Raw genomic sequence first — 24,973 nt, forward strand, 5'->3', positions numbered from 1 at the left:
ATTTTAGGCTTAGTACATTGAAGTGCCATAGTCAGTTCTTATTTCATTTAACTGATATCTGAAAGTAAATTTAGCTAAACCATGATTGCAATTAAGTACTAAAAATGTAACATTGACTTCATTTATAATTGAAAAGCTAGGACAAAAACAATATATTAAATGTACATTTATTCATGTTTACTAACCAATTTTGTTGACTCGTATAGGGTATCTTGTAATAAGGGACTAGTTCCTGCTGTTAACACATAGGAGTAGTCACAACTGTAGTCCACATTCAGGTAAGCTATTGCTCTCTGGTACAAAACTTTCATATATTCCTAGAAACGAAAACAAAATAATCTAAATTTGAACGAAAATATCAATTTCATTGATTAGGCAAGCAATGGGTATTCAGTATGATGAAACAAAAACAAAAAATAAAGACTTTATCGTAACTGACAATGATCTTGTATGAGTTTACAGATAATTTTGACTTTGTCAAGAAAATGTTATTTTTTTTAAATTCTTGAGCTTCAATCATTTGTAAAACAGCCTACTGTCGCAGTAAAAATCATTACCACAAAACATTTAAAAGTGAAGAGAAATTAATCATTTATTTCAGAGTGATGTCTCTTACCTCAACCCATTCTGTTGATCCAAATAAACCATGTTCTTCAGCACCCCACGAACAAAACACTATGGTACGTTTTGGTCGTACACCTAAAGATGGATAAGAATAAAAGGTATCTTTATATATAGAATATAAAATATTCTATTCTTACATCTACCTAATAAAATGGTAGTAGTTTCTGATGAATGAAGTCTTATATCATCTTCATACGTAAAATTAAAAAAAAACGTTCTAGTATTATGAAACTTAAAATAAAAACATACACAGGATTTCTTCTTTAAATAGAAAAAAATGAATAATTTTTTTTCGACTACACTGATAACTCGCATGAATAAATGCTTACAAAAATATAATTTTTAAATTTACAGAACTTTGATGTGTATTTTGCTGTGTGTGGTCTTATGCTCTGTTTGTGATCAACAATGCACAAGGACGCTTACCCTACCGGTGCACCTGGTCCATGCTCCAAGTTTTTAGTGGAGTCCGAGTTGCTCATTTGCTTTTGTTACTTTGTATGTATTATGTTAGTTACTTTATGTTCTTTGGTGTGTATGTCTGTTTTCCATGTCAGGTCCCTGGATTACATTCTTTTGATTACCGCTATAACCTTGGTTCCCTTGATTACTCCTTGAAACATGTAGAAAAGAAAGCACCGTTATCTTGTGATATTGATGACATTTTTACTTATTAACAGGATAGTAAGCACAATCGGTATGTAGTTTAGGGACGAAATTCTCTTCATAAACTAATGTGCATTGAAATGTTTATGGCAGAGGATACCTTGTTTGAGGAGATCACCAAGTGAATGTATAATTTCTGTCAGAGCAGCAGCACCAGAGAGTGGATCAATAGATCCAAACACCCAGGCATCATGATGGTTACCAAGGAGGACATAACGATCTGTGGCATAAAGAAATGATTTGTAAATATAGTTTATAAAAAGTATGAAAATATCCAAAGAAATTTCAGTAAAAGATGGATAAAGACACGATTTAATTATCTCAAGTATAAATAGAAAATTGAAGTTTTCAACGTTATTAATTCAAGGATTTAAATACAAAAAGAAAGTTGAGTTCTTTGCAATTAACCAAGAACCAAAACTAACTACTTGCATCTTATTACTCTGAGGTAAAATGTAAAATTTATAGATCTTTTTCATTCGATAGTTTCAGTGGTTGGCTTAGTAGTTGATCATATCTTTTCCAATTAAAAGATATATCTTTCTTTTTGTACTGTATATGTGTCCTATTGCTGTCAGCATTGACAAATATTGGCTCCATCATAACACAGGCAGAGCGGGAAATTTTATCGTTGAACAATGTAGTGAACAGGATACAGTGATGTTGACACAATTAAACATTACTTGTTATTATAAAAGTTATGTTTTTAAGTATCAGTCCATACAAAATTCAGACACCGCCTATAGGTGTGGTTGTGATTCATGGTGTAGAAAAACCTACTGAAGAAACAATGTTTTTCCTTTTGTATTTATATGTGTTTTTTTTTAGAAAAACTATGCATTTGTCTCCACTAAAATCAACAAAAATCAAACCATTTCAAGAACGATAACTCTTGGAAATTTTGCCTATTTCATATACAATCTATATATTTTTTTTATCTCGAAAGTGCAATAACTGAATGACAAACTAAGACTGGTCAAGTGTTCTGTAACTATTTCTGAATTAGAAATAAAAATTGGATCGGCGGGTTTTTGACATGGATGGAATCACCTACTGTCTGATTTTTATAAAGACTGATACTTAAGTTGATAGGTTACATGAAAAACATCCTCCTACCTGGTTCTACAGACCCTTTGATGTATCCTATGACATTATAAATAGTTCTAACTTCCTCGTAATTGTTGACTATAAGTTTTGCTCGCCTGCAAGATAAGATATATGATAATGAATACCCATGCACCCCGTTTAATGCATAAGAAGAAAATAATTTAAATTTTGAGCAAGCATTTGATTATTTAAAAATTATACTCTCACCATGTAAATGCTCATCTACAATATGGGTTAGCTGGTATTTTGTAATAATGGTGGATTAAGTTGATTAAGATAACAAAGACAAATAATTAGCAATATTTTGTTTATATGTAAATAATCATGATTGAAGATAAAACTCACAAAGAACTGTTTGTGAATCCAGGGCCTACTCTGTAAGTGATATTAAGTTTCCCTCTCCAATCTGCTGGTACCTCATCTCCTTTCATTTCCCTAAATAAAAATTATTTTAATTCCAACAGTCTTTTAATAGAAAACTGGAAGTTGATACTTGTAAGACAGTACGTAACTTTCATGGTTGAAATAAACTAGATTCGTTCTTTGTTGATTAAATAAGACCCATTTTTGATGTCCCTTTTTAATTGTTTTGCTTACATACCGAAGTACGTCCAAACTCCGAATTTGTTTACTGTGTACACTATAAAACAAGTATACATTACACAATCATATGTGAATTTTAAACTTTATTTATTTATATTTTCATTTAACATATTCACGATCTTTCCATCATTCTTTACTTAAGAAATCTATTATCTTTGTCGATTTACATGGCTATAAATTAAAAAATAGAAATTTTCGAATTGACAATCACTAAAAAATCAGAGTGTTGCACATTTTGTCGGGACTAAATCATCCTATCAGGAAGAACTGTCCACTACAAGCGCGGGCTCCAGAAAGTGCCTTGTGGTGAGATATACATGTATACAAAATAAATCTCAATAAAACAAGTGGAGGTGTGTCTCACATAAATATCAAAATGTGTATTCAATGAAACATAACTATATGAATTCCTACCGTAGTATTTTTTCGGCATCTCCGTAGCTGATAGGTTGTGCAGGAATTCTGAAAGCTTTCACATCTTTCTGCTTTTGTCTGTACGCGTATTCTACAAGTACGTAACTAATACTTAAAGACGGTGTTTAACACAAATTTTATACTTTCTCCATTAATCTAAGCGTACCAGCATAAAAAATAATATATGTAATCGGAATTGATGTTTAAATAATACTCAACCTGAACTTGATATGAACCTTTTATAGGCTGAGAGCCTATTTTCAAATATTGAGAACTTAATTCGAACTAAGGGAAAGACAGAAAAAATATAGCAAGGGAGAAAAAGGGTCATATTTTCAAAAATCCATTTGGAATACACAAAATAAACAAAAAAAAAGACTGGAAACATTATATGTGTACTACAAATGTTTCACTTTTCTAGAAACACCCTAAGATATGTTTTATCACTTTTTTCTTATTTTATTTCTAGGTGACTAGGGTTTATAGTTATGGTGTATACCTTTAGCAGGATAGAATGGTGTGAGGAAATCGCCATCAGCACCCACAGTACCACGTTGTACGCCCGTGTCAGGAAGCCACCAGGAGTTTGGGTAGGTAGCGGATCCATCCATGTTAAAATCGGATGGATCTGTATACATAACTATACCTGATGCATTGTGCTTTTGTGCGTTTTCTACCTTAAATCATAATCGAGAACCAGTACATTATAATAATTTAAAGCATTAATTGGAAATGAATATGATTGATTTGATTGGTTGATTAAGGTTTAACATTCTATGAACGATATTAACGACGAGAATGTTTGATCAATCGAACAAAAAGTGCTTTGTAAATGTACTAGCCCAACACACTCGCAAAACCTTATATGAATATCATAGCCCACAGAAGCAATTGTCCGAAAGTAGGTAGGCACGTCATCCAACTTCATGGAAATGAATGTCTTATAACTACCTACACAGTGTCACAAAAAATAAATCATGGACATCTTCTCTGAAAGCATCTCAATCGTTACACAAATTACTTCACAACACTGTATTATTACAACCCATTATCTTTTTGCAAACTAGAAAATGGTAATTTAATAATAATTTACAATTTTGTAATTTTTTACATGTAGTTTGATTTGTTTTTGTTTCATTTCATTTTCATGAAAACACAATTCTTCTCAGAAACGATTGTAATGAACAGCTAAAACATGCTTCATGTTATGATAAAAATTGCATCTGTAAAGTTAAATTGACAGTAATTATTGCTTTTGTTTTTTTTTTAAATCAACGGCTAATAAATATATGACCTAAAACTTAAACTTAAAAGTTACTATCACAAATAAAGATCCACTTATGGTCAGAATATATGTACATTGTTTATTCAGTTGTTATCTAAAAAGCAACACATCCTGTGATACCAACTGCATGACACAAGATACTAGAATATAAATTTTACATCGTCATCTTAAGGATTTTTTTAATTGATAACCTGAGAAAAAAACTTACTTTTGAGCCTCTGAAGATCTTTCCATATCTAGCAATGAGTATTTTTCCCGTTAGATCCATACTAAGATTTCTTGTCAAGTACAAGAAATCTTCGATCCTGCCATAATTCACGTAAACGACTTCCCCCTGTAAAAGATGAAATAAAAGATATGTATAATTGAGTTAAATCTTTTTTTTTTCATTTGTCGTTTCTAATTAATTTGAAATTGCTTTGAACTGGAAGACTTGTAATTACGGGGAAACCTCCCATCACGATTTACAGCGCATGCAATGATGATGTTCACGAGATAGAGTTGGTCATCCCTTGATTTATTGATTTATTTACAGATCAACGGTCAACTTGACAATTGAAGAGGAGATTCAAATTTTCATCTGTTGATTGATTCCATAAGTATTCAAATCTACATCTGATGAAGTTTAAATTTCCTTCTCCATTTTTTGGTTTACATGAGGTTTATCGTCTCATCTAGGAAAAAAACCAATTCCATTGCCTAAATGTCATCAATGTATGAACTGTGAGACAGAAAACATGCTCTTCGCCGGAGTAGTCTTAACATCGAGTGACCATATACAGAATCATAAAAGGGTTTCAATGTGTGACTTACGGAGACAACACTGAAATGGTGTTCAAAAGTAGATTTATTTCGTCATAGACCTACAGCAAGTTTTCATTTCTGTTGAATGTATATAATATTACTGGAATTTAGTATATACCTGCATAATGTTTCATAGACAATGTCTATCAGCCTACCACTAATTTCAAACACTGGTGAATGTAACTGTTCCCGTCAGTCACTAATATTACTAGCTCAAAAAATAAGGTGGTCATTAAGAAGAAAAATTGTATTTTATATTTTAACGCTTTCATTTCCCGATCGCTATTTTATGTCAATGTATACAGATTTTACGAAATCTCGTTTAAACTTAAATTTCGCAAAGCTGCCCTGTAGGTCTTTTTAATTTATGATGGTGGCTTTTTAAAACTACAAATGCATTAATTTGTAATAAGATAAATAACACGGCACAACTAGATCAGTATTGTTTGTTTTGGGCACCAACAAAATACTCCCCTAGCAAGCCATTGCCAAGGGCCATTGTGTGTGTGTGTGTGTGTGTGTGTGTGTGCTTTTTATTTCTTTGTGTTAAAACACTTGTTCTTCATCCAGTGCATTTGATGTCCTCGGTATTGTTTTGTCCATATGCACCCCCACATAAGTTGTATTTCGATACTGCAACTTAATCCTTATAAAAACTGTCTGATTGACATTTAAAAAGATTTTGAGATTATATTCATACTATCACATTACCGTTATAAAATAATAATGTTACAACAATTTAAGTTGAAAAGTTCAAATAATTGTCCTTGTTCCGTGAATGTCCACCTCAATCAAATGTTGATACATCTAAATGGTTGTATTATGATGTATAATATTTGGGTTACTTTGAGACTTTAGGGCGTTGAAGTCAATAGGCGGACAGGCTGAAGAAATAGCGAAGGGTATATATTACGTCGAAAGATCATGACACTATACGAAAGCCTTGCATTATAGAAATGTAATTAACCATCGATAAAAACAAAACGTTTTACATAAGAATAGTTTACTCATATGTATGTGTATATGTATATATAACGGTATATATATACAACGTCTCAGAATGTGACGACTCTATTCGCTACACTGCTCCATCGGATCAAATTGATACAGGGAAGATAACGTAAACTTATAGAAGGGTCTGAAAAATCCCCAACGATGTTAGAACTGTCAAATTTGCGAAGCAAATTTTTGGTCGTTCCCTCCGCGGGACTCGAACTCATACCGCTGTGACATCTATGGCAACACCGCCTGCACTAAGTCCAGCGCCCTAGACCACTCGGCCAGCTAGGCTATATAAAAATATAGCTTTCGCTGGCCGGGTCATTCCTCCTCGTAGGATTAATCTAGGGCTGTAACTTAGTACACGATGTATGGTAGTACGGGACAGTTCATCTAGGTGTTAATATGTAGGATAGAGGATCAAATTAATGATGCATGTCACAACAAATCAATATTATACAAGGTCTCAGAATGTGACGACTCTATTCGCTACACTGCTCCATCGGATCAAATTGATACAGGGAAGATAACGTAAACTTATAGAAGGGTCTGAAAAATTCCAAACGATGTTAGAACTGTCAAATTTGCGAGAGTAAGAAGATTCTATTTCGCCACATTGGTATAATGGGGATGGATTAATGTTTTTGTCGAATAGGTCTTTATTTAGCTCGCTACACTGAAGACGAAGTCTGGCATGTAGGATTTGACCTTTGCGTGATCCGCAATAGTAATATATTGGGTTTTTTTTACTACCACATTTTCGAGATGAGTTTTGAAAATTTTTACTGATGGCGATGTCTTAATATCATTTGGTAATGTGTTCCATAATCGAATAGAGGACGGTAGAAAATAATTAGAATATTGGTATGTTCTACAATAAACTGATTGGATTAGGTCAGAATTACGAGTTGGGTAGTTATGGGTTTGGTTTACTCTGCTAGGAATCAAGAGTTTGAAGATAAGGCGGTGTCATATCGTTCAAAATCTTGTACATTAGTGTTAATTTGTGATTTTCTTGCCGAACACATAATTTCTGTCATCCAGTTTCTATATATAAATTGTAAATTGATGTTAATCTAGTACCCCCTGTAACTATTCTTGCTGCATCAATTTGAATCTTTTCAACTTTGAGTTTTAGAATAGCAGTGTTTGTATCCCATATTACATCCGCATATTCAAGAATCGGTCTAATAAAAGTTATGTAAAGTTTTTTAAAGGTCTGTCTATCCAAAATTACTTTAAATTTTCGTAATATATTTAAACGATTGTATGTTTTGGTTGTAATCATATCAATATGACTATTCCACCCACCATCATCAAATATTGTAACACCTGTGTGTTTATGGTGCTTAACGGGGCCTATTATGTCATTATTAAGGTATAATTCTGAGTGATAATGTTTGTTGGTCTTTCTAGCAACTGTCATGCTTTCTGTTTTTCGGGAATTGAATGTGACAAACCATCACTCAGACCACAAATGGATTTTGTTTAAGTCATCGTGAAGAGTAAGAGCAGCTGATTCAGGGTTGTCAACAATAAGATATAGACTAGTATCATCCGCAAATAATTTAATGGTAAGACTTGATTTCGGTAACGATATCATTTATCATATTACATTTGCCAGTTTCCAACTTGAAGGGAATCTACGAAGACGCAAGGACATGTTAAATAATTTGCTAAGGGGGTATTTCAAAACAGAAGATGATTCTTTTAGAATTCTTGGACTTATATTGTCAGGACCAACAGTTTTAGTTGTGTCTAAGCATTTAAGTATATCTTCAACTTCTCCGTCAGTGTTACTAATAGAGGGCAGGGAATATATAGTTTCTTGTTCTATTTGTTCTGGTAGGGTCTTATTCGAGTCGTCTACCCTACATTAATAATTGAAATATTCATTAAAAATTAACGTCTTTACTTTGGCATCGTCGATTAGATCGTCACCAATCTTTAAAGGGGGTATTTTACGTTTATTAGAATTTTCCAAGAGCGATTTTACTAATTTTTACCAGTTTTTTTTTTTTTTTTTGCGTCATTCTTATCATTTGTTACTTAGTTTGATATGTTGCTATAATAGTCAGATTTAGCATTTTTATTCCCCATACTCAATTAAAATCCCCACTTAAAAACATTATACATCGTTGTTTTTCCAAAAAAAGATGGTACACCTAGATACAAATATATAGTTCTTGGTAGAGATTACTCATACTTCGTAAGAAATAATTCCAAATCATCTTCCAAATTTACAAAGGAAGATGTTTACAAAATGCTGGAATTTTTAATCGACAACATATTTGTCCAGTGTAGTGGACGTGTTTTTCAACAAACGGTGGCATTCCAATGGGAACAAATTGTGCTCCTTTACTTGCTGACCTATTCCTTCACTCTTATGCGGCTGACTTTATATCTGATTTGATCAGAAAGAAAGAATACCGTTTGCCTAGATCCTTCAATCTCAGTTTTCGCTATATAGATGACGTATTATCTAACAGTCCTAATTTCGGGGATTTGATACATCGCATCTACCCAAAAGAACTTGAAATAAAGGATACTACAGACACTGTAGTCAGTCTCATATCTTAACCTACACTTAGAAATCGATGGTAAAGGAGAACTATTGACCAAACTTTACGACAAAGTGATGACTTTTCATTCAGAATTGTCAACTTTCCTTTCATCTGTGGCAACATCCCTTCGGCACCTGCGTATGGAGTGTTCATATCAAAACTCGTACATGTACGTTATGCCAGAGCTTGACGAAACTATGCAGACTTATTGTATCGCGCTAGAACTCTAACAAATAGGCTTCTGGAACAGGGTTGTGTTGCTACAAGATTGAAGTCATCACTACAGAAGTTTTATGGTCGTCATCATGAACTCGTGGATCGTTATGGTGTATCCATCTGCACCATGAAAACTGATTTATTCAACGGGTCATAGTTTTCCTTTCCTCGTTTGTCTACCCCGGACTTGACTTTTTATGAGCAACTCGGCGGGTGTTCCTAGAACAGCAGAGGACGCTTACCCTACCGGTGCACCTGGCCCATGCTCTCAGTTTTTAGTGGAGTCCGAGTTTTTCATTTGCTTTCGTTACTTTGTATGTATGATTTTAGTTACTTTATGTTCTTTGTTGTGTATGTCTGTTTTCCATGTCTGGTCTTTGTCCCTGGATTACATGCTTTTGATTACCGCTATAACCTTGGTTCCCTTGATTACTCTCTTTAATGGCTAGATTACACTTGTTTCTTATTTTTCTAAATTTTTCCCAACTATATGGACTATCATGCCTAGTTTTTTTGCCTAGTTATGACAGCGGTGTTTCTTCCTAATTATTTTTTTAGGCGAGAGTTAATCCAAGATGGGTCTTTCTTGTTTATACTAATGATGCGGTTTTGTATAACCTCGTCACAGACAGAAATAATTTTATCCGTAATATTTGAAGTAGACGAATCTTATTTGTTCATTTACAAATAAAGAGTCCCAGTCTACTTTAGCGAAACGATCTCTCAGTAGGTTATAATCTGCTTGTTCATATAGATAGATTTTTCTTTTAAAGGGTTTTTAGTGGGTTAGATTTTGGGAGATTTAATATTCCAAGAATGGGTAAATGGAAGAGAACTTGATCTAAGAGAGGCGGACCTACATCAGTGATCAGCAGGTTGATTGGATATTTACTATGATAAGGTCAATAAGGGATGATGAGTGTTCAGTAAAATGAGTAGGTTCACTGATTAACTGCTGATGGCCTAACATTTGAAGATCTTTAATTTTATTGTTTGGAGAATGAGATAATTGATTAATATTAAAATCACCTGTTACAATAATGTCTTTATCCGTATTCAGGGCTAATTCTAAAGACTCGAAGACTTCTTCCCATATATTATCGTTACTATTTGGTGGAACATAAAATGTACCGTATAACACGATTTTCTTTTTCAATCTTATTTCTAACTATAAGCATTCTAATTGACCAACGCAAAGGTCGGGACGCCAGATACAGTCGATGTTAGATCTTACATACACAACAACACCCCCACCAAAACGAACTAGTCTATCTTTGCGGAATAGTTGGTATCCTGTTATCCATATTTCATTATCAGGTACAGTCTGTTTTAACCAGCTTTCCGTAAAGGAGAGGATATCGGAGTCTTATATTCAAATGATATTTGCTCAAGTTTTGGTTTAATGCTTTGCACGTTCAAGTGAAGAAAAGATACAGAATTCTTCAGGATTTGCGAATAACTTAGGTTTAAGCTGGAGGAAGCGGTGGAGCTTGTATTTAATGGTTCTCTGCTAGAACTGGATGTAGACGAGGGCCCAGGATGAGGTTCAACGCCAGCAATTATCAATATCAATTGCTGCTGTTGAGTTACTTCTGGAAACAGTACTGTGTAAAAATTTGAAATATTTACATGAATGGTATTTTCGTATTCAATTCATTCAGATATATTCAACTTTTCGGTAGATGAGAAAAAGCTATACCAGTCAGTCAGAAGAAAAAAAATAACATTAGGTTCTGCCTAGTTCGCGAAAAAGTTCATACTGTTAAAACTGATTGACATGGGAAATGTTCACAGCATTTAGTTTTTGTTCCATACTAGCGTGAAATTTAAGCGCGTGACTCATTACTGCGTAGATGTTCAAATCACATATCTATCAACAAAAGAAGAACTTGTTTAGATGAGCAAACGACTTTCCCACGAACACAATTTATCTTTTAAGTACAAGAGCTTTAAATAACATTATTTAAGTATTAATAAATGTTACGCCTTTTTGTCTTGTGTTCATTTTCGCGATATTTAACATACATCTGAATCATACTTTCATTAAAAAAAATGATGAAAGATAATTTTGTGTGGGACTAAACAGTTTTGTCATAAGATAATGAACACCAATGACGTCATAAAACACCGTTTCAAAGAACGAATTGTTAAACGGACGATCCTTGAATAAATATATTTTGAATAAATTTCAACATGAAAGTGGGATCTTGGGGGAAAAACATCTCAATTTTTTTTATATAGAGAGCAAAATACATGAGGCGGAACACATACCATGAGGTTTAGTGTGCGGAAAAAAATATTAAATTGTGTTGGTAATAATTTTGCAAAAGAGGTAGTCCGAATAACGATGCGGTCTTGCAAAGCCAATTTTTGTTTTTGATAGGGCTCCTTCCTATATTAGTGAGGCATAAACGTCGTAATAAAAACATGCCTCAGCGAATGACTACAAAAAAGAGCAAAATACTAGCACAAATCCAATGACCGTGTGCGAGGGAAAAACACCTTGAAACAAGATCTGTCTGTGTACTAATATAGTTAGTTCATATTTCGAACTTTTTATGACATTTAATATCACACAATTGCATGTCAGTTTAACGCCTCTAGTTCAATCACGTACCATTAGAAATAGTTGACATTGAACAGCTTTATATAACAAGCAAACAAATAAAGCCCCGCATCATTTGAAATGGTTTTATGTAGGCATACCAGTTTTCATAATAAATGCTTAAGTAGCCCTCTTTAAAAATCAGACAGGAGGTGATTCGTGCATGAAAAAGAAACCACCAAAGTCACTTTTGTTTCTTGTTCAGGAACAGTTATAGACCACATAACCAGTCTTGTGTTTTTCATTTGGGTGTTGCGCTTTTCGAGATAAAATTTATATAGACTGTACACGAAATTAGAACTTTGCAAGAGTTATCGTTCTTGATTTGTTAGATTTGGTTGATTTAAGGAGGCAGACCTAGGGTAAGGAAAACAACTGTTACAAATCATTGTAACGTTTGTATCCACAACTTTACATCAATCTTATGAAAGCATCAAAGTAACTTGATTTCATTCAGTTTCAAAGGAAAGCTTGAAAGTCTTTGGTGAAATTGAATATGATACAAACATATCACTGGTTGAAAGAGTTATTTCCCTTACCCTAGGTCTACCTCCTTAAGCGCAATTTTCTGGACAGTACAGCTATAAATACAGAAAGGACTATTGTCACATAAAAATACAGTATATATAGACCAAAAAGCATCGTTTGTTTTCTACAACATGAATCACCATACCATAAGCAGTTTCTGAATTTTATATGGACTGGTACTTAAACTTTAGACCATTGTATAGTGATATCAACCCCTGTGTGGCTGTATAGTATAATGAATCACAGTGTGTAGTAGACAAGACCAAGAGTCTAATTTACGAAGTATTCAGGGTAACGCCTCGTCCTATAATTCAAGCTGAATTATGTAAAAATTATACAGTTATTAACATCTTAACAAAATTGTTTGATTTGTGTTTTAAATCTGGTAAAATTCCCAAAATTAGGAATAAAGGTACTATTACTCCTATTCCTAAATGTTCTAGCTCAGATCCAAGAGATCCATTGTCATATAGAGGTATTACTTTAGCACCACGTGCATACAAACGCCATTGCAGTGTATTGAATAATAGATTGGTAAGATGGTTAGAAGAAAGGGAAATAACCAATGATGAACAACATGGTTTTGTTAAAGGAAGGAGTACAATTGATCATGTGTCCACTTTATCATCAATTATAGAAACTAGAAAGAAATGTAGATTGTCCACTTTTGTTTCATAAATCATAAAACTATGATACTTTTTAAAAATCGTACCTTTTTGAACTGTATTTTAGATGTATATAATACTATGTTCTCAACAGTCTCTCATGTTTTATATGAATGTATGTGGTGAGACTTGAATAAACTATTGAACTACTTACACTTTAGACCATTGTATCGTGTTATCAACCCCTGTGTGGCTGTATAGTAATGAATATATAATGAATCAGAGTGTGTAGTAGACAAGACCGAGAGTCTAATTTATGAAGTATTCAGGGTAACGCCTGTTCTACAACTTCATTTACAAACTATGATACAGTAAACCATTATGTTAATTTCTTTCTAAAATGTATTTAATTTATATTACAAGAAAAGAAGATGCTGTGAGGGCGTTAGTTTCATTAGCAAGTAATAGAAATGACATTCAGGTACTATAAACCTTGACAGTAGGTGAATGGTAAAAAGACACAAGAATAATACAATGAGAATTGCAATATAGTTTAAATAGTTTCCCTTTTGAAAGAATAACTCAGTGGTTTTTACACACTTTCCAAAATATATAACAGCTGTGTTGAATTTCGTGGAAATCTGTTAAATAATACAATGTTATATATTACACTTGGACAAATTAAGGTCATCAGACAAACTGGCATACAAAAACATTTTTGTAGGCCCAAATACATTGTTTGGTGGTACTAATTAGTAATATTTTGTGCACAAGTTCAGACTATTACACTGGAAACTAATTTGGTAGTACACGGAGTATTCGATACCTATTTTACATATTCATACCTCTGCAATGCCAGCTGATGCAAAGGCATTAAAAGGTGGCACTATGTCTTTTTTGCTGCTTTCAGCGTCAAGAGGTTTTTCCGCTTCAGCTGACTGGAAGACTACGTTATTTCCATGTAAAAGCTGTATCTGTTAAAAAAATGAATCTTTTTTTATTGTTTGAAAAATCGAATTCAGTCTAGGCAGACATTTCTTTTTTAAGCACTGTCAGTAGGGTTACTAAAAACTTGTTGTGCGCATTACGCCGAGTAAACCTATTTCATAGAGTATGATAATAATATACTTAGGACATTGTGAGTCATATTAATAGTTTGTAATATTTATTGTTTTCAACTTTGCATCCGCAAAACTGATAACTAGCAACACTCGCTTGGTCATACCCCAATTTTCCCCTTACCCCCGCAAAACCACACTGAAAACCCCAAAAGTCATTCAGATGGAAAAACAAGGACGTTTCATTTAAATTCCATTCATTGGTTTAGAGCAGTTATGATTAGAAGATGGTTCCCACTAGCAAACCAATGAAAATGACAATACGTATCTTGCATAAAACAAAATCCAAAAGTCACTCAGACGGAAATACATAATAGGAGATGCACAATGGCACAATGTGATTAATGTGATAAAAAAAAACTGAAATTCATCAAATTCCATTCAGAGGACTCACGAATCATAACGAAACGGGCGAACGGACGGACAGCAGCACCACTATATACTTCCGGTTTTACAGAGGATATAAAAAGTAATAAGCGAATGTTTTACCTTGTTCGGGTTGGTTTCATTCGGATATGACATTAGAACATCATACGGAGTCAGTCTAACGTTGTCTATACCAGATTGATTCCAGCTGTTATACAACATTTGGACCAGTTCATCACCACCCGGTGTACCAGACATACGGGTATTACTTGTGTACGCTCTTAAATATAAAGTACACTTAAACAATTGAGAAATGTTAATTTTGTTTACGTCGTCCTGCTTGATGTTAAAGTAAAGTTCCAGCTTTAAAGTATTTATTTTCGCGCTGGTATTCCTAGGTATTGTTTTCTGTAGATATAATTTCGATAAAATGTGTATAGATGGTCAATTTGAAAATGTTTTGTCAACCATCAGCAAATACACTAGCACTTTTTTATTTTATTTTAAGCCATGGCTTGTTATCAATTAGAAGAGAAAATTATCACCCAAAGTTAGGTCAGATTTTGCAGTAGCAACTATTTCGTGCATGTTGGTTTTTTTTTCATGGTAATGTAAATTTATGGGCGGTCAAAGTCAGTACGCGAGAAAAGCGAAATACAAAACTCTAAATTCACATTCAGATAACTTAATCAAAATCACAAAAAAAAAATGACAGACAGATTCACTAAACTTGTAACTCCATCTGGCTCTACTATTTGTAGTACTTGGAGGCATAATGAGTCATAAATTATTGAGGCATTGCAACATCACTGTAAGTTATAAAATATTGCAATTTACATGAATATAATACTTCTCAGTCTAATAAAATATACAGGTGACACCCTGAGATGAATTAAATGTTAAAGGTATGCATTTAAATACGTGAATATGTGGAGTATTTTGAAAACTCATTACTTTAATGTTTGTTAAAATCTAGAAGTTGATATTGATACTAAAAGATCACACACCACAAGTCATGCAGAAATGTAAAAAAAAACAAAGATGGGGGGGGGGGGGGTTAATAAGATTTTTACATTATAAATGAAGAGAATTTTCACTTTGAATGTAGTTGTTAATAACATGGTGCTGTGTTTACCACAAGGAAGATTTTGTACTTTTTGCCATAGATTTAGTCTTTCATGGAAAACCATAGATAACATAACATGACTTCTTTCCCACTTACATAACCTATCCATGCATTCTATTACATGTATTTCAAGTTAAGAATTTACTGAGTATAATTGCGCTTTCTTGTTATTTCCTTGTTTCTTGTTACGCATATCTTTGCATGAGTGGATCCAGAGAGTTTGAAAGGGGAAGGGGTCTAGAGGGGTTCCATTATATGATTTTTTGTTTTTTTATCTTAAGACATGAAATTAAGCAGCGTGGTTTTTAGACGGATCTGTACTTAAAGCATGTCAGAATTAATTTCATCAATGCTGTAAGGTATTACCTTAAATTATCTTTGATCTTAGTTTTATCTAGTCTGTTTATGATCTTTTTTATTTCGTCTGTAATGCTGTAGGTTAAAGGAAAAAATAAAATAAATGTTAAAATTATCTAACATGTCTAACATAGATGAACTCATACACACCTTTTCTTAAAAGCTGCAGTACTTAAGCAACCGAATAGAAAAAAATAAGAAAAGGGAGATAATCAAAAACACTGTAAACAAATGAATATATTTTGCAGGTATCAATATTCGCGTTTTCAAAAAAATTGATACGTTATAAACTGTTAAAAAACTAATTTCACCGGTACTATTTTACGCTTTTCTGTCCACTGCAAAAAAAAGTAGTACAGCTCAAAAATTGATATGTTTACAGTATAAACAAAAGAAAAGAAAAAAAACTATTACATCACTTTAAGGAGAAATTAAATTACAAACAAAATATTTCATAACCTTGGTGAGATTTCTTCCACATTGACATTGCGATTCACAAAGACAATAGAGTAACATGTAATAACCCCTAAAAATTCAATAACAGATACCAATGGCCTCCTATTGAAAAGGGGGTAAAATTTATTAAAATGGTAAAGTAGAACACCAGCTAAGAATCATGCAAAATGTGATTCATGGGTGAAAAGTCTACATATTTTTATGTTTGATATTTTGTGTGAAATGCCAGTTTAAACAGAAATTATCAGTAGGTTTTTCATATAACCCGTGCTCTTAGGAAATAAAAATTATATAAATTCACTGTAGATTTCAAAATTAAGGGAGATAACTCTGTATGTAAATGACACTCAAATACAATATAATCCATTCGATTTTCAATGTTGATTATCTCCTAAGGGCAGGCAGATTTTTTGAATAAATAATTAAACATTTCATAATATAGACCCATAAATCAACTTAATATCAAAAATAAAAATATGTAGCCCTTTTTTTTAGGTATATCACATTTTACAGAATTTGCGTGATTCTTACAAAGACTACTACTTAAATGCATCAATTATTCTGATAAAGTAACAGTGGACCTATTGACTCTGTCGTTATTCTATGTCACAATATATTTGTAGAGCATTCAGGCAATAAAAATAACACTACTAATGAATAGTCTAACAAAATTTCATATCAGTTCAAAAATCACCACAATCACACTGTCATTGATCGTGAACAGATCGATAGTATCAACCCAGTATTACAGCTTGATCGCGAATACAGCAAGTTATGAATCATGGACAAAAAAATGCTACTTTTTTGACAATTTTAGCAATTGTAACTTTTATACAAACGAAAAGATGTCTGTCAAAATGCAATACTTTACTTATATTATCGATCTTTTCACGATCATGTCATTAAACCTATCAAAAATGGCTTCGTAAACGCAAATAAAACATGAAATAGGTAATTTCGCTACGAGCACCGAAAGCAGTGTAATAGGGTTCCTTTGCTTGGTGACTATCGTATAAGGTGCAAACAGCTAAAAAAAATATTCTGTAAAACTACTTTGTTCTATTGCTAACATCATTTTCAACAAAAGTAAAATTACGTGCAAAAAATGAACTAAGTAACAGTTTTCCTATACTCGGAAATCATATACACCCTTGTGTTTTTGAAATTCGAATGAAATTTATAAAATCTAAATGTTGCTTACAAATCAAAGCATCTCACTGAGTACATTGTCATTCAATTTTACTAAATACGGAGGTAAAAATAACATTTTGGGAGAAGACCACACAACTTGGAAAAATTCGGGCCCAATTTTTTTTATCATGCAAATAAAACATGTTTGAGCAACTCGGCGGGTGTTTCTAGTAAAGCAGAGGACGCTTACCCTACCGGTGCACCTGGTTCATGCTCCCAGTTTTTAGTTGGAGTCCGAGTTGCTCATTTGCTTATGTTACTTTGTATGTATTATTTTAGTTTCTTTATGTTCTTTGTTGTGTATGTCTGTTTTCCATGTCTGGTCTTCGTCCCTGTATTACATGCTTTTGATTACCACTATAACCTTGGTTCCTTGATTACTCTTTAACCTAAAGAACATAAAGGTTGTGACGAACTAACGAACAAACAAAATACGGTACAAGTTATATAAGCTCCCAGGTGACCGCCAATGATTATTTAGACAAGTCAGTAGAGGAAGGTGAGGCATTAGACCTGTTGACAGGTCTGTGGAAGGGATTCAATTTGACTTGTACAGTATTGTTTCTTTACCTGTTAGGTCCTCCAGTTTCCTTTTCTGTGTGCGGTAGCTTGTTTTCATCCTGTGGTTTTGAATTGTGTGACACAAAGTATCCAGCGACGAATCCTATCACCAGAAACGCCAGACATGCCACTACTAATGCGATCAGGTAACCACGGTTACAGCGAGATTTCTTTATTACCATACTTGGCGAGTCAGACATAGACAGATTAGAAAACCTAGAAAAGAAAACACAAGATTGTTTAATCTGGAAATATATCGAAGGAACATGAAAGGACAGTGAACGAGTAAATGGCCACAGACCCATAATTATTGATACCATAGGATACCATACATTTTAAATGACATATTTGGTTGTAGCTTGGACCATATCTGTCATCTGGATATAAAGAACCACTCAAATCGACCGGGATACACTAGGGACATTCCACTTGAAATATTCGGAGGGAAGGTGATCCAGTCCCAATTCCGAGGTAATGCTTTAAATGACTTCCGGAACACCAAAATAATCTTTGAAACTGGCACTTGGTTGGCTTCTATATAATAATTATTTTGAGTATATATTTTATTTTTGAAAGCATTCCAAAGATTTTAAAGTCTTCACTCTGAGTAATAAATGTATCTGATATTCTTGTATGACATCCAAGTTACCGGTTGGAATCCCGTATACTAATTTTTTGGTCTGACCTACAATTCATTACAAATACTGGGTCAAACCTAAAATCGTATCTTTCGAAATAGTTCGAACAAGCATATCGGGGACAATGAAGAAAAGGTCGGTGAATGCATGATAAAGTATAAATCTCAAGGAATGCCAAACTCCTGAAGCACACGAAGATTCAGGAGATGACTGCCAAAATGCAGAGCACACAGCATTCAGCAGATAATCAGTACTGCATGAAGGACGGACATTCTTCTATCTAAATGAAGATAAATTTAAGCTCTGGAACGTAACTTAAAAGTTGTTTAATTCCATTACATATACGATTGACTAAGTACGTGTGCTCATTTGAGAAAAAAAAACAACAGAAGAACGTGATGAACTACATGTGGACATTTAAGATGTGATTACCTCAGAAACGATTTTTGGCAAAAAATAACACAGCTATTGTTTTTAAACATTGTACGTCTTCAAAAAGATGCTCACAAGAAAAAGCATAAATAGAATGACTTGTCTATCGATTCAAACATTAAAAAACATTTTTTAAGTCCACATTCACTTTCTCTATCACACTATTTGTGATAGGTTAACTTCAATGAGAAAATGCTACCTTTAAGGAAAACATAACAACTATCAATACTCTGTCAAAAGCTCTAACACCCACGAAACTTTACACCATTGTTGAATGTTTAATTAATGCTTTTTAACCTTGTATTTCATTTATAGAGTATCTAAGAGGTTTCAAAAGAATCAATTAAAACACATTTAAGTGTCTTTACACTGGCAAAATTTGTAAATTCCTGAGATAAAACAAATATGCCGGTTTCATCGAAGTTCAATAATAATGCATATAAAATAAAATCAAAAGGATGATTTGACACAGATAAATCAAGACGATTTCCACGAACTGCTTCTGATAATATCGTAAAAAAATTGTCATTCAAATTCAAAGGAATTCTTTGACAAGTTATGTGCCCTATTCTTTGCTGTTTAATTATATTGTTTGTTTGTTTGTTGGGGTTTAAACGCCCGAGCAGCAATATTTCAGCTATATTCAGGCGAGCTGGTTAATTATAAAGCTAAGAATTCATTATATAACTCGACGCTCACAATGTGAACGCATTTCTACGAGATATGTCCTATTTATAAAAACCTATTGTTTAACGTGATTGCCAAAACGAACCAATTTTCAATGACCTTAGGTCAAAGGTTAGAAAATGTTCTAAATGCATCAACTATTATAAATTATATATGATCAGAAATTAAAACAAATTATCTTAATATAGCCATGAGAAACACATCGGAAAGTAACGATGACAAGGAAACGATTTGAACAAGTTATACAACATCATTACCTACCGATTATAAAATACAGTTACTGCTATATCCTTCTAACATTGATACATCATTAAAAAGTTTCATAATCCATTATGACAACAGTAATAAGTAAAATAATAATTGTAACACAAATTATGTCAGAATGAACAAAATGACTTACTTTCCTCGAGACGGCATTTTGGCAAACTATATTCTACATGTATCTAAATATACAATAATATTACACCTTGTACGCTTGAATCATGTGTTCATTCAACCTTGTTTTAATATCTTTTAGTTATCTTCGTATAATTGAAATGCATTAATGCGAGTCAATGGAGCATTTAATGATAGTGTAGCGGGACTTATGGAATTCTTGTTATTCAAGGGGCGTGGTCAAAATTCCATACGCATATTGCATGAAATCATAAGGAAGTGTTTATAATTTGAACCCTGGTGTAAGTTTTTAAATGATTAGATAATATACCTATTATAACAGTGATCTACAATCTATTGGACGAAATTTTGAAATATTTTAAATGGATAAAGGTAAATAATTATTAAATGTTTCGACTTAAATCTTCGGTGAGTTGGAAAACCTAATGACGTCTAACATCACATTAATCCTTTACATTGCATGTATTATACGATGTACACAGTTTCCGTAAATATGCGTTTAATATTTTATAAACAATATAAAACGATCGAGCTTATTCCTATATCTTTCATAATCCGGGTCGTCAGGCGCGTAGCTGAGGCCAAATTGAGGTGTAGGCAAAATTACGGCAGGGAGTCTGGGGGCCGCTTAAGACCCCCAGTAGGTCCAAGGGTGCGAAGCCCCCCCCCCCCCCCGAAGCTCCGCGGAGACAGCGAGCGTTTTAGGGCACCATTTATGCCTCTCCTGGATGTATTTTATCTCAAAAAAAAAAATTGGCAAAATTAAGTGCAGGCAAAAGTTTTTTTGCCTAACGGCAGCTACGCGCTTGGTCGTAACCTGCCATAAAAATATGTGCTAACATACAACGAAAAGAAATATGTCCCTCATAGAATAGGCTCTCATTTAAGTGTCAGTCTTTGTAATAATCAGGTAGAGGGGGAAACATGGTATGAAAAACAACCATTCAACTATTTGCACCATCGAAATAAAGGAAATTGGAGACGTTTTTCCAAATCATATTGGTAAATTGAGTTACAAATGTATAATTTCATTGAAATGCACTGAATATGAACATTTCAAGGACAGATGAGTCTGTCAAAAATTTCATTTTTTTAACATTCAATTTACAAGCAAATCCAATGATGCAGAGATCAAACTATGGCCTTTTCAAATAGAGAAAGCATCATTGAGTGAAATATTATCATATTAGTGGGTTTTTGATAGGCATGTTTCTGATTTTTCCAAATTTGCCTGATTCTTTCAAAAATGTATATTTAAAACCTTAGGTCAAAAACAAGCAACTGTTTTCGGCTGTGCAGTTGTTTAAAGATTCGGAGTGAAAAAATAAGTCCAATCAGATCAAATATACTCTTATTTTGAATGAGTATATAGAAAGCAAAACTTTGTAGTGTTTCCATTTCTTGTAAAAAACGATAAAAGTTCTTCAAAAGCCAGGTGACTCATCAGATGTCTTTAACATAATTCTAAATTATAACCTCCATTAATTTTAATTACGATCATCTTTCACATACTGGTTATACTGATGAAGTAAATTTGTATTGTATCATTGAAAAAATATTCATATTTATTCAAGTCTTATTATACTGCTCGAAGCAGGAAATGAAATGTGCATTTTAAATTAAATGCATGTTCAGCACATCAATGAAAATGCAAGCATGCGGCTAAATTGACGTAAATTATGTAACAACATCCGACAATTACACAATTATTCTATTTGTATCCAAGGGCATGTGTGGTGCAGACGGATAGGGCTATAAAACTATTAGATACATGACAGAATTCATCACCATCTCCATAAATACAAGTATATATATAATGTTTGATTTAGGTACTAACTAGTATTCTATTCATTGTAATGAATTGACAAGTGACGTAAAAACACAATACCCCCTTTTTCCAAAACTATCACCGTCCGTAGAAAGATAACAAACACGATTTAAGGGGGGGAACAAATTTCAGGACATGAGAGACTTGTTAGAGCTGTCAACTGAAGGACATAGAATGAGAGACTGACGGACAGTACCTAAAGCTGTTGTCTAAAATTGCTAGAATCCGACGGGAAATGTACATGTAGGTGATAGATCGGACTTATGGACGGACGCCCAGCATATTCAATTAAGTCCCAACTTTGGGTTGTGGAGGGATTAAACACAGCTTCATATTACTGGCAGCAGAATAATTAATTACATATGACAGGGACCTTCTCATGAATATTTAAGGAACTAACAAATCATCCTGGGTCAATGTTTACACGTTTAAAACTATATCTCTTCTCGTAATACAACTTAAAGTATAAACCTAAGTACAAATTGGGAGGAAAAAAAGATCATGATGTCAGGGGCGGATCCAGGATTGCAAAAAAAATTTTAGGTTAAATTTTTTAAATATTCTTCTAGAGTGGGTGCAATGTAGATATCTTTAGTGGTAAAATTAGCGAGATATTAAAGTATCAACCTAAAACCGTCTAAATCTACCCCTTACAACCCATGCTTTGCAGATTTTAGGGGGAGGGGCGCACGTCCGCCACGCCACCACCTGAATGCGCCCCTGGATGTACACACTGACATAAAACTGGACGTTTTAAATTTGTATAAGAATGTAAAGAAAATAAAAAGTTAAAAACAGAAAAGTTTTTACTCTTACTTTTTTGCACTTACTATGGATATGAAGAAATTCTTTAAATTCGTCACATGATATTTATCAACAAGAGAAATAGTACAAGGGCAGTGATAACTTCATGCACCCCACTCTCTCAAAAACTCCAAATATGATATTTGAGTGTCCTTATACCTTCCATTTACAATTCAAACTGTTACAAAAAAAGAATAAACAGAAACATTTTTTTTTTTTATTTTTGGCCACTTTTTAAACCTCGTTGACACAAATGTTTGTGCTTTTTCTTCTACATTCTACCGAACGAAGTATTTTAACATGTTTAGGTATGGTCTTAGCTTTCTAACGGTATCAAGAGTTTCGCAGCCACACTTACGGTGTTTGAGTTAAATGCAGAATATATACCCCCACCCATCCCAATGGTCGCTTAAATTGACATATTTGTCAGTGTCAAATTCTTAAGAGAATACTAATCCTAGGCGACAACTTAAATGATGTTACAACAAAATTCCATTACGGAAATTAATACATAGTATGTAAATCATGATTTATACAATGTAATCCACAAGCTTTATACTTTATTTGAGTGTAAGTAAATACAAAAGGTCAGTTGAAGCCTTTAAGTCAACATTTAATGTAAAAGTCAAAAGAAGTCTTATTTATAATGCGCTATAAAAACTATTTCAACTTTTTTGTTATACATTTATTTAACCCACGATCCTGTTGGTTTGTTATTTATCCAATGACCCTGTTATCTACACAGCCCCGCTGGCTTGTTATTCAACCAAACGACCTTGTTATATACACAGCCCTGTTGGTATATTTAAAAAACGACCCTGTTATCTGCATAGCCCAGGTGGCTTGTTATTTAACCAAACGACCCTGTTATTTACACATCCCGGTTGGCTTGTTATCTAACCAAACGACGTTTTTATCTTAACAGTCCGGTTGGTTTATTTACTTCGTAATTTCTGTGTTATTATGGTACCCAACTTTTAATTTCTTTGTTTTCATTTTTATCACAGGCACTTTGACTTATGGATATCGCTAAAAACGCAGTAAGCCTTAATCCATTTCGTAGACAAAGCAATACATAAAAATGAGGAATTTGTAGGTGGATTTGAGAATGATATGAAAAAGAACATGATAGCTTATAAGTCAGTAATACTTTAAGAACTAATTCTTACATGATTAATAAGAGTTAATTCAGACATTTCTTATCAAATTATTACATTTCTTTCAGAAGACGCGCATCGTCATAATATGACAGTCCCCTTCTTCCGTTTCCGGTTAATTTCTAAAGAATCCCGGTTTTTATCCTACCAAACGCAATGAATCAATGAAACATGAAACATTGGTTTCTGAGCTAAATTTGAAACATCATTTTAAATATGTACGTTAAGATGTGCATGGAAACCTATTTAAGTAGCAGTCTTTATAAATATTAGCCAGAGAGTGATTTATGTACATGTCAAAAACCAACAAAATTAAGTTTTATTCCTAATTCAGGAATAGTTACTGACCATTTCACCAGTCTTAATTTTTTATTCGGTAGTTGCACTTTTAAGATACAAATTACATAGATTGTACATGATATTGTCACTTTGCAAGAGTTGTCGTTCCTGAATTGGTTGATTTAAACGGGAGATGAATGTACGGTATTCTCAAAAATTTAGATCTGTATGCAGAAAGGACTGTAATAACGATGAGTATGCCTGACATATACTTCCGGGATGTAGGGTTTAAACTTTACTCCCGGAAGTGTATACTAAACATGCTCTAAATGCGAAAGCACCTAGCAATAACGTTTGGAAAGTTTTGTACATTTAATCACTCAAATAAACAATCTCAATATGATATGGAGGTCAACAAAAGAGCGATCAAGATAAACTGTAATTGTGTTTTTTATCCGCCGTTTGCATTTTCACTGCCCACATAATGTCTGAACAGCCTTCGATCCCCTGTTCTGATGAAAGACACAATTATGTCTTAACCGATATATTTTTACTAG

General features: G+C 33.3%; 1 protein-coding gene across 7 annotated transcripts in view; it reads right to left on the reverse strand.

The window, feature by feature from the left end:
- Positions 1–24,973, reverse strand: part of LOC148614042 (putative N-acetylated-alpha-linked acidic dipeptidase) — a 67,325-nt gene that overhangs the window by 6,007 nt on the left and 36,345 nt on the right. For 6 of the 7 annotated variants that reach the window (XM_088587830.1, XM_088587831.1, XM_088587832.1 and 3 more), the window contains 12 exons: positions 18,205–18,411; positions 15,997–16,062; positions 14,628–14,784; positions 13,866–13,994; positions 4,908–5,033; positions 3,914–4,091; positions 3,415–3,505; positions 2,743–2,832; positions 2,407–2,492; positions 1,391–1,510; positions 617–699; positions 186–317 (listed from right to left, as the gene is read on the reverse strand). In XM_088587830.1, coding sequence (XP_088443956.1) covers positions 186–317; positions 617–699; positions 1,391–1,510; positions 2,407–2,492; positions 2,743–2,832; positions 3,415–3,505; positions 3,914–4,091; positions 4,908–5,033; positions 13,866–13,994; positions 14,628–14,784; positions 15,997–16,062; positions 18,205–18,411 — 1,465 coding nt within the window. Of the gene's footprint in view, positions 1–185; positions 318–616; positions 700–1,390; positions 1,511–2,406; positions 2,493–2,742; positions 2,833–3,414; positions 3,506–3,913; positions 4,092–4,907; positions 5,034–13,865; positions 13,995–14,627; positions 14,785–15,996; positions 16,063–18,204; positions 18,412–20,352; positions 20,498–24,973 lie in introns of those variants that run through there. The other variant, XM_088587833.1, reaches the window with a different exon arrangement.

Source organism: Perna viridis, chromosome 6 (genome assembly GCF_037379345.1).
Source record: "Perna viridis isolate PV_CMFRI_1.1 ecotype Kerala chromosome 6, ASM3737934v1, whole genome shotgun sequence".
NCBI lineage: Eukaryota > Metazoa > Mollusca > Bivalvia > Mytilida > Mytilidae > Perna > Perna viridis.